Raw genomic sequence first — 11,241 nt, forward strand, 5'->3', positions numbered from 1 at the left:
AGTATCTTCCTAGTTTTGCATAGTTAAATTTCACTTTTCGATGAACATTTGCTGCTGATTTACTTGTTTTCTGCAGATTGTTGTAAATAAACTGTTTATATAAACAGTATAAGCACAAATATGTTTCAGATGACTGTTTGCAAAAACAGTTTTGTTAAACAGTGTGAGCAGTGAGCTCAAAACGACTTATTTATCATTTTATAGTGTACGAAAATTGTAGCTCAACTGTAAATGAACTGTATACATGGTATATTTACAATATGTATTGTATTAATAAACTGTCCAATCAAATATCTTTTGTTGGATGATGCTTTAATAAAAGCATAAACTATTTCAAAGTACAATCCAAGATCCTGTTGCATATTATTTTTAGCACCAACAAGAAGAGGAATGTGTGTGCGTGTGTGTGTGTGTGTGTGTGTGTGTGTGTGTGTGTGTGGTAGGCGGATCAGATGATTTTATTGCAAAATATGGATTTGTAAGATCGAGGTCATAAACAAAACTTTAAAGTAAAAAATATACAATAATTGTAATGTAAACACACTATTAGTACCGATGACAGAAATAATCTCACTTATTGTTTGGAGACGGTGTGTTTTTTTTCTTCTTCTCTGATAATACAACGTTTTACCTTAGCAAAGGCCCGATGAGGTTCACCATACTCCACTTATGGCTTTATATGAGATCTCAGTTGTCTTTGAGAGGAGCTGGGCTACCGTTTTGACGGGCTGGAGTAAAGAAGGACGGCGCTGAAAGACGACAGGATCTCAGAGGAGGCGGAGATGGCGAGCTGTCCGGCGGTCATGACCAGTCCTACTCGGTCTCCTCGCCTCAGTGAGAGAACCAGACTCAGCGAGGTCGAACTGCTGCAGTTACATCGTTCATGTGACATCGGTGCTGCCGCAGCTCCAGACAGGAAACCCGTTGAGTCCAACCTCTGGATGCTGCGGTTTGACACCGAGAGGACCGCCTCGACCTTCTCACCTCGCTGCGCTGCGAGCACTGCGGTCACCAGGTAGCGGCCGTCTGTGGGAACTGTGAAGATACCTGAGATCACAGAGTCAACTTAGGTTAGACTTATTTAAACCTACTTTATGAAACAGAACCTGAAAATGAGCCCAACTTACTGGAATAAGGCTGGTTTAACTGTTAATCTGCCTTTATAAGACGCTCCCCAGAGAACGACTGGCCAATCAGGTCTGAGTATTCAATATTATATTAGATGGCAGCCACAAATTGCGAGTTAAGACTTTCAGTTACCTGTGGTAGGATCATAGTGTCCTCCATCATTGACCAGCACCTTGTTGAATCGAATTATTCCAACCTCTCCATAAAACGGTGGAAGAGTCAGACCAGCTGAGAACGACACTTTGTCCCCTAAACACAGGAAATGCAACAATAACCACTGGCAAACATTACAGTGATCGAGAGAACAGCTTGAAACATGAATAAATTCTGACCTGAAGCTGTGTTGGGTTTCTGTGGTGATAGTCTCTGGGGCATGTTCACATCTGCTGAGCAAAAGAGAATTGTTTCATCCATTCTTGAAACACTTGGTTGCAATATGGCATTTAAAAAAAAGGAGCATTTACCTGGCATGAGAGGCTTTCTGGTTTTCAGAGGTTCAGTGGGTTTTACTGGGGAAGCTATGAGATACAACAAAAAGATGAGAAGATTGAAACCCCTCTTGAAGACATGCAGAACAGTGTGTCTAAATGTCAGCGTGTCTCACCTGGAGCTCCAGCAAAACCTTTAACGGGCATCATGCTGCCGTCCATCCCTTTAGGCAACTTGGACGAGGTCATCTTGCCGGGGGGACCCGCCTCTCCGGTCTCCATCACAGGCGGCGGTGAGAGGGAGGCTTCCCCGGGGCCAGCCGGCACTGCGAGGCCCTTACTTGAACCCTGAGGATGTCCCGTGTCCTCCACACCACCCTGAACACCTGAAAAAAAGGCAGACAAGGAGTGAGCGATGGGGGTGAGGCTGCAGGTCAGAGAGAGACAGATGCACGGACAGATGTTTTGAGGTCAGATGTGTTAACAAACCAGCTGGTTACACAGAGACTCTTAAACTTCACCCCCTATCAATCTGTGAAAAATATCTCCCACATAAACCCAGTCGAAAACCTTTAAAGTATGACTAGAAGAGGCAAGCCATGAACAGAAGTCCTCTTTACATGCAGGTCAAATTGTGACCAGTTTTCATTAAGATAATTTTCTATTTTTAGGCATCTCCACTTTACTAAAATCTACTATAATTATATAGGTTTTTTTCAGTAATGGATGTTTGACAGAGCATGTTAAAAAGAGGTATAAAGTATATCATTCACAATGGCTGATTACCATTAATGTGTGTCAGTACGAGGGTCCCAGTATTGTACATGCTGGTTCACATGAATCATTTACTGATCTGTCAAAAGTCTGTTGAATTATTTTCAACTGATGATAGAAACTATATTTTAATTATCCTGAGAAAATGAGGATGAGTCGATCAAAAGCACAATTTGGCAACTATTTTGATAATCAATTAATCGTGTCAGTTTTTTGTTTTTTTTAAGTAAAAATAGTGGAAAGGTCAAAATGTAACATGTTTTCACGCTTTCCAATGTGAGGATTTGCTGCTTTTCTCTGTTTTATGTTATTTTAAACTGAATATATTTGGTTTCTGTACTGTCGGTTGGACAAAACAAAATATTTAAAGACATCAGCTTTGGCTCTGTGAAGTTATGATTGACATTTTTTCACTATTTTTTTGACATTTCATAGACTAAACAAACAATAATCATCAACTTAACCAATAGTGAAGATACTTGTTGACTAGCAAATGAAAAATTGAAAAGCTGCGACTCAGAGAAAAAAAATGACGATAAATCTTAAATTAAAACCTCAACAGAAACAGAAACTTTAAACTAACCTTCAAAGTAGCAGAATTTTCTGGAGGGAATTTTTTATATCATTTAAATTATACTACCAGGTGCTACTGGTTTTGTTTTCCACCTCCTGTATTTCCCATGAAGCAGCTCCACACTAATTTTTTCTCATCTCAAACTGAAGTCTTCACTCAACATGCTTCAAAGTCTAAAACCGACTTGTTAGCACCGACAAATATTGACCAACCTCAACGGAATAACACGTAATTATATTATATTGTATGTTTTACTTTCACTTTAAAATTACCAATGAAGAAACATGTAATTGAGTTTATGTTTACGGGTTGAGTTACTGGCAACTCTCATTAACAGCTAAACAATGAATGATCACCTGAACCATAAACTGGGAAAATGACAGGCTGCTGCCCGCTCTAACATCATATGTCGACCAGCTCTGAATTACATGTGCAGCTGCATTCCTGAGAACCGCAGCTGAGACAAACCCTGGAGTTTATCAACAAATCAACCCTCCTGGCTGGGGGCACATAGCCGGCGTTACTCTCCGGGCTGCAGCAAGACAACAGGCCCTGACTCTGCTGCTCCAGAGGGAAAACCAGCAACATTTAAAAGGCATACCAGCATACCAAGGCATGGCCACATGTTCAATCACCAGACAGTTTGTCCCCTCACCCCAGGGAAAAGGGTCATTTACTACTGAAGCCAGAGAAAACATGTGGCGGGGGGGGGGGCGGGGGACCTGAGTGTAACCGTAAAACAACGCAGGGGGTATTTTCTGCGTCTGCGTGCACATGTGCGGATGTTTTACTGGTCTGCGTTTGTTAGCCGTGTCGCTCCTCATATAAAGCGAGGTATGTGCCGCAGTGAACGCAGCTTTGATGATTCAAAACTGATTTCAGACCGAGTGCCACAAGCAGAAAAGAGGCAAGCGCAGGGTGGATGTATGCATGAGAGAGTGTTTGACATAATGAAAGAAGTGAGCTGTAAACAAATGCAGCTGGATCTGCCCACAAATTTACATCGTTCCACCAAAAGCAGCATGGGAAACCCTCGCTTTGTTATTAGTCACTCACCCCTCCACAGTTCCAGGATAACACACTCCCTTGTGTCACTTTCAACATTACAAACCACATCATAATGACTACACAGCAATGTGGTGTGTGTTGACTTTATGAGTCACTGTTAGCCCAAAACACACCGGGCTCCTTAAAATTTTTGTTTTAGGAATCAATAAATCAAGTCTCAGAGTTCAGAGCTCATGGGACAAAATAAAGATTGCAAACTTGTCACAAATCATGTAACACCTACTCTGTCAGGACAACAGAGTATAAGATGAGCAGCCACGGTTACAGCGTTGGAGAAACACTACCGGCTTCATTGTTCTCGAGGGCTTTCTGTCAGGTCCCGTCTTGTTTTTGGTTCACGGGGGTTATCGTGTTTGACCACTGACCAGAGATTGTCACCCTACAAGTAGCTTTATCTCTCAGGGGTCATCAACCCACCAGTTTAACCACTGAGCAATGTCAGAGGCAGGAAAGCTTTCTTATCTCACAACGTTCCCGTAATAGAGCTCTATGATGCTGTTTGAAGTACGCTGAGTAAGTCTGAGTAGTCGTGTGCAAATCCATAAAACCTCAGTGGGAGAGGCGCTGGATACAAAAATCAATTAAACTGGGTTACAAGCAGTTCCCTCATACTACATCAAACCTCCCTTTAAATTTATTTGCAACATTTTGGACCAACCACAGGTCTTCCTCAGGCAAATATTGATGATTTCTAAAAAATGTTATTTATTTGCCTGAGGAAGACTTGTAGTTGGTCCAAAATGTGGTTAATAAAAATTAAAGGGAGCTTTGATTTGGTGTGCGGGTTATATTTGTAAGGCTGTGTAAGTTGATGCCATGTTGTCAAACACAATGAGAAGGATGCGCTTTAACACGAAGGGATTAGGAGACATTTTACATTTGCACTCTAACAAACTGACTACGTGCTATCGATATACATCAATTGAAACAGGCCAACTCTCTATCTGGACACAAACAACAGCTTATAATTATTACTTAAAGGAGCCTTATGGAGTTGTGTTTACACTCTGTGTTTCTCACAATAATGAACTGTGTGTATCCTTGAAGTCTCACCAATGTGCTGAATGTATTTCCTTCAACATAAAAAATGAGCAAATCTGATTTTTTGTATATTTTAGATTGTGCATTGTTTACATCCATGCCTGCTAGCTTGAAGTCTTCTTCATAGGACCACTGCTACATGTGCAACTGTCGATCAGTGGAGTATCGTGAAACTGGCAGCAGGAATTTGTATCACGTCGTTTCTTGCCCTTGTACGTGTGTATGAATCCTCATAAACAAATTGGGGACCTACTGGTAAAAACATTGCTTCATAGTGCCACTAGTGGTCCAAAAAATCCCCAGGGTACTTTCAAATTAATTGGGAAATTGCTTCATTTAGACTAGAAACAAATGTTTATAGCCAAGTTTGACAAAAAATTTCAGAACATCTAGCTTTTTCAGGAGCTTTCAACAGCATCTCACGGTCATCGTTAGCTCAGTTTGCTCAGTTTCATGGATGGTTGAAAATTTTGATATAAAGCCAGTAAACGGACCTCCTGTTAAAGTTCTCTCATTGCCAAACTGCTGTTCCCAAAGTCAGGAAATAACTTTAATGCTCAGCTGTAATGTACATCTGCACAGCTGTAATGTACATCCACTCAAAATATCCGGGAAAGAACGAATGACGTAAATAGTTTTAATGCAAAATCTAGGAGTGGCGTATGTATTTCTTTCATGACTTGTCAACAAGCTAAAATATATTGAAAGATCATGCCAGAATGTCATTGTTAGTGTGCACTGAAAGCAACAAAATCCTCTAGTGAATGACAAATCACATCCCTCTCCGTCCCTTTCCTGACCCACTCATTTAAGGTTAACAACTGGGATGACATCATGGCAAACACATTGACAAATGGCCTTTAGGACCCTCTGAGCGTTCACAATGTTTATTTCAAGAGAAGAAGAGTTCATCCGTGGAAGCTCAAGCGTGTGAGAGAACCACGATTGGTTTGGAGAGGAGAGAGTGAAATAATACTGAAGAGGGTGAGAGGCAAAGGAGCAATATAAAAATAAATGTCGATTCAGTAGCACCTAATATGAACACACTGGAGGTCTTGGCTCTAAAATAAAGACGCCCACGAGTGGTCCCATGTGATCATTGATAAGCTGTGTGCACATCTCTCTGTAATGGACTCCTCTGAGCAGCATTTTCCAGTCTCTTCAGATAAGCATGGAGGGAGACAATAGGATGAGGCAGCTGGCAGCGTAAAGACAAACATGGAGCCAAGCAAGTGGTCAACTTGGCTGCTGGTAACATCACTGAGCGCGAGTGGAAATCATGAATAACTGTGCTTGCACTTGCAAAACCTCCCAATGACAGAATGATGAATTAAATGCCATATTACGACAACAACCATGGGGTTGGGTGGCACCATTTTCCCGTCATTGCAGACACACGTATTTGGCAAAAATTAGAAAAACGACATCTCAGAACTACACGCATGAATAATAGAACATAGAAACACACTTTACTTGATGCAAAGTCTCTGGTGCGACCCCAAGAGCTGTGGCTATTTTATTCCAAGCTGGACTGGATCATATGCTGCATCACCTGCCCCATAAACCAGCAACTGAAAACCAGTTGGCCCCAGAGGAAGAGACCCAGAGGAAGGCTTGTAAACATTATGGGTGTGCTTCTAGTTCACATTTACAACTGTGAGACTCGGTGAAGTCCAGCTGGATCTCATAGGCGTCATTAAGGAGCAGGCTCATATGAGGAGTATGCAATGGTATGAAAATCCATACTCTCAAATATGCTTACAGCAAAAAAAGCTAAATTACAATAACATGCAGCATTAGTGATAAACAGCAACAGATCCATATCAGGTGGATAAGATCACTTTGTACACCCAAGAAACCACACATACACTTGTATGTATATGGACAAACAGACATAAATACACACTTGGATGCACAAAAAAGCCTGATGAGCAATATTTGTTAAAGCCAAAGTATTGCTCAACACACAAATGGGGTCTATTAAATCAAGCATGTGTCTTCAATCAGCCCTGCCTATTTTAATTGAGTACAAGGTTAAATGAAAATCCAACTTCCTCTCACTCTCACACTGAAATGCAATCCATTATGGACATTTCTCTTACACAGCCAGACTCTGAGAAACAAATGGGATCCAGTCCAGATGATGATCTAAAGAGAAATATCGCAGTTACTTCATTGCTATCTCAAGCTTCTACTATTGAAACTCGTGTGGATAATAAATCAAGTTTAACCTGATATAAAACTGGGAAAAATGGTTTAAATCACTGTATCATGGGATCAAGTAATCATTCACATCTTAAAGAAATAAAAGGGTCAGTTTATGCTGATATTAACTCTCCTACAGATTACCTGTCTTCCCAGGAGAGCTGTTCGTTAGCAGCTGGAGGTCTCCGGTGACATCAGAGATATGGTTCTGGAGCTTCTGACAAGTTCCCTTCAGTCCGCCAATATCTCGTGCATGAGCTCTCACTGTGCTGTTCAGCTGGTTGACACAGGTCCACAATCCAGTCACATGTTTATTCAGACCTTCTTTGATCCTTTGGAGGCTACCTGAGATGGGATCCAGCTTGCCGCACAAACTTTCGACGCTAACAACCCGGCTGTCGATGTGGGCGATCTCCTTCTCGACATCCTCCGTTTTCTCCCTGCAGTGGTCGGCCTCTGCTTTCACCTCCCGGCCCAGCTCGTCCAGCTGCCGTCTCAGCTCTTGATGCTGAGTCCTGTGATGCTCCAAAAGGTCCTTGGCCTCCTGCTCGGCTCCTGTGTTGACTTGAGCCCGGGTGTAGTTGAGGCTCTGGTGGACTACATCTGATAGCGAGTCTTCCAACCTGCCAACACGCCCTCTCAAGGAGCTCAGCTTGCTATGTACGTTCTCAATGCTGGTGCTATAATTGAGGAGTTGACCCTCCATGGCTCCAAGGCCATTTAACTGGGCTTTTAGACCAGTCTCCATAGCATCGACAGCAGTTTTGCAGCTCTGGAAGTCTTGTTGAAGGTTTTCTATGACAGTCAAATTAGCCTTACACTCCTTTGAGCACAGCTGATCCAAGACTTTGAATCTATTCTCCAGAGTCTGAAAAGAGCCCTTAAGAGAGGTTACTTCCCTCTGCAGAGCTTGCTGGCTGTCAGATGGGGAGTTGGTGCTTGTATCTACCAACAAGGTGGTGAATCTGTTTTCCAATAAGCCCAGCTTGTCCTCCAGAGTCTCCCTCAGGTCTTTGATGGCCTCTGCCCGTTCTCTCTTCAGCTTTTCCTCCACAGAGAGGCACTGCGCCGCCACTGTCCCCTCAGATAAGTTCATACGGCTCTCTAAGTTCTCCACACGAGCCAGAACAGAGTCAGACACTCGGGTGTTTTCAGGTAGAGCTTTGTTTCCGTTTCCTGGATCAACTAGCTTGCTCTTGAGGTCCTGGATCTCGTTGCGGAGGTCAGTTTCTTTGGAGTCCATGAGCTCGGCCAGGCTGAGGTAGTTGGCTTCTTGTCCCTCACACTGCTCCCGAACAGACAGGATTTTATAATCACAGGAGTTCTTCAGATCTGCCAGTTTGATGTCCATGCCCTCCATCATCTCGTCCCTCAAAGCACTGATCTTCTCATCCAAGTAGGCACGTAGGTCAGCATCACTGGCCGGGGGAGCAGGAGGCGACGTGGCCATCGGGGTCTGAGCAGCCTCCATTAACAGATGAATTTGTCCATCATGTCTGTTGACACGACCCAGCAGGTCATTCAGGGTGTTACCCTTGGACTCCAGAGCGTCTGTGACCTGGCTGATCTTGTTCATGACCTCATCCATCTGCGTTCTCTCGCGCTCCAGAGAGAAGTCCTGAAGGTCAATGGTTTGGGTCTCTGCGCCCCGAGCGCTGGCCGGCTGTCTGACGTTATTCAGAAGTGTAACCAGCATTTTACTGGCATCCTCCTGGAAATCCAGTCTCAGATTTGAAGACATGTCTGTCATTCTTGCCTGCATGTCAAGGACCATCTGGGAGAGTCGCTGCACCTCCTCCTCCAGGTGTTGTGCACTTTGAGATCGTCCATGACCCCCATGTGGCCTGTGACCTGTCTGACCTCCAAACTGCCCTTCTCTCCCCCATGGATGGTTTCTTCGGCTGTCTGTCCGCTCCTCTGGACCTACAGCAAATTATAACAGAGAGACAGAAACATAAATGCCTTTTGAATGACATCTTTCCAGCAGTTAAATAATTGTTTAATTTGTTTAACATATTTTTGTGCAAGATTTCAACAGTTAGAATCATCTCTTTCACCTTGTGGGACTGGAATATGTCCAGAAGCGGGAGAAGGTGTTTGGGGCAAACGCTCCACTTGGAGCAGTTTAATGTCTTTCACCTCCATGCAGTCGTGGCCCTGGTACCCCGGGCAGCACCTCCACTCAAGCTCTGTCACAGTCTTGTAGGCAATCTTGTACATTGGCCTGAAGTGTGTGCGGTATCTGGAAACATATACACATGAATAAATTCTGATTTCAATAATTCACAGCACAATGACATGGTTTAAAGTGTAATATTATACTAGAAATGTTAATTCTGTTCATTAGATGCTTGATAAAAGATTATCAGGACTGTAATCTACTCATATTTTCAAGTGAATATTACATTTTAACCTTTCAATGGTCCCTCTCAGGAATACAATGTAAACTTGGACTCACAGCACAATAAAATCTGTTTGTTGACAGCTAAGTCTAGATAAAAAAACGGTCTTTCGCAATTAATTAATCATGCAGTTGGCAGGAGGCAGCTCTAGGTTTTTTCTTCCATTCATGAGGACACAGTTGACCCACAGGGCCCCTGCTACACGATGATTAACTACATGTCACAAGTGTGTTTGTTGCTCAACGAATACTGAAGTAAAACAAAGACAGTTCATGTCTGTCCATGTTTGCTATACATGAAGATTCAACACAGATGCCTGAATAATCTCACCCAGTGCTTAAAAGTCACGCTTTTAAGATTTGTCAAATTTAAATTTGTAGTCCTCATTAAGAGCCATTCAGCACAAAAAGACTACAAAGAAGGGAAAATAACTGCACTTTAATAATGGACATTCACTAATGGTATACACGACAATATGTTGAGAGTTTTCACCCTGAAAGTTTAGTTGTTTTTGGCTTAAGAGAAGAAAAAAATAGGATCTCTCTATACAATGACAGTAGACCATACTACTTCATAACAAAACTGTAAAGAACCTATACTAGAGCACAGAGGAATGTTTTATGTATTTGATACCCCTCACTATTATAAAAAAATACTACATACATGAGACGCAAACCTTTCCCAGCCCAAGAAAGATTATATATCACAACTGCACCAATTCAAACTGTATGACAATAGCTAATGAGTCACATGTTTAAAGATACTTCAAAAGCAAAGAATATTCGTTCTCCACCCAGTTCTCTAGCCTCCTGGGAACTTACATCACTTGTTGCGCACAGTTTGGCAGCTCCGGTGGACACGGTAAAGCCTCCGGTTGCACGAAACTCTCTGTGCCTCCCACGACGGCACAGCTCACGTTTTTGTGCACAACGTAGGCGCACCAGTTCCTGCAGAAAACCACTGGTTAATCACTACTAATGAGGAAAAAAAAGATGTGCGTGCGTATAGCCCACACATCATAGATTACTTTACTCAGAAATTATTCAATTTACGCACAGGAGATGAGGATAAATGACAGCTTACTCACTTATTTCTTTGTCGTGTTTCGGTGCCAGAATACGCGTTGCCCTGAAACATGCTATACTGGAAGGGTGATCCACTGATGAGAGGAAAAGTTATTAGAAAAATAAGAAATGGCAATCCGCAGCTCTCCATGGTTAAAATAATTTTAAAAAATTAAGATTGTAATAAGTAGTAAAGTTCTGTGGTCCAGTGATCAGTGAAGGCACCGCCGGTTGTTCTCTCTCTTTGTGGTTCTCAGACCTCAACAGGCTCCTTCCAGCGTCTTTGGATGTGACGTTTCAGGACTCCCTCCAATACTGACAGATGCTTTTTTTTTTCCCCCTCCCGATTTCTCAGATCCTACACACTGAAGCCCTCATCCAGCTCATTTCCAGGCAACATACAAAAACACAACGTCGTTGTCCTACATAATTTCCGGACACCCACATTTGGATAATGATTGTTTCGAAAAGGCACCATAATTATCCTGTGCGTAAAATGTGCACGCCTGCCAGTTTCTGTGGGTTTAAGGTTTGACATTTTCACGTTTTATTTCACT

At 42.6% G+C, this 11,241-nt stretch overlaps 1 protein-coding gene across 1 annotated transcript; it reads right to left on the reverse strand.

Annotated features, from left to right (window-relative positions):
* Positions 1–287: 287 nt before the first annotated feature.
* Positions 288–11,189, reverse strand: emilin2b (elastin microfibril interfacer 2b). The gene is made up of 9 exons (XM_067578585.1): positions 10,708–11,189; positions 10,442–10,567; positions 9,276–9,460; positions 7,363–9,141; positions 1,733–1,942; positions 1,593–1,646; positions 1,461–1,511; positions 1,261–1,377; positions 288–1,047 (listed from the first exon to the last, which is right to left on the reverse strand). The coding sequence occupies exons 1-9, from the start codon at positions 10,833–10,835 to the stop codon at positions 713–715; spliced, it is 2,985 nt and encodes a 994-aa protein (XP_067434686.1). The 5' UTR covers positions 10,836–11,189; the 3' UTR covers positions 288–712.
* Between the last annotated feature and the right edge of the window lie 52 nt (positions 11,190–11,241).

This window comes from Thunnus thynnus, chromosome 21 (genome assembly GCF_963924715.1).
Source record: "Thunnus thynnus chromosome 21, fThuThy2.1, whole genome shotgun sequence".
Lineage (NCBI taxonomy): Eukaryota > Metazoa > Chordata > Actinopteri > Scombriformes > Scombridae > Thunnus > Thunnus thynnus.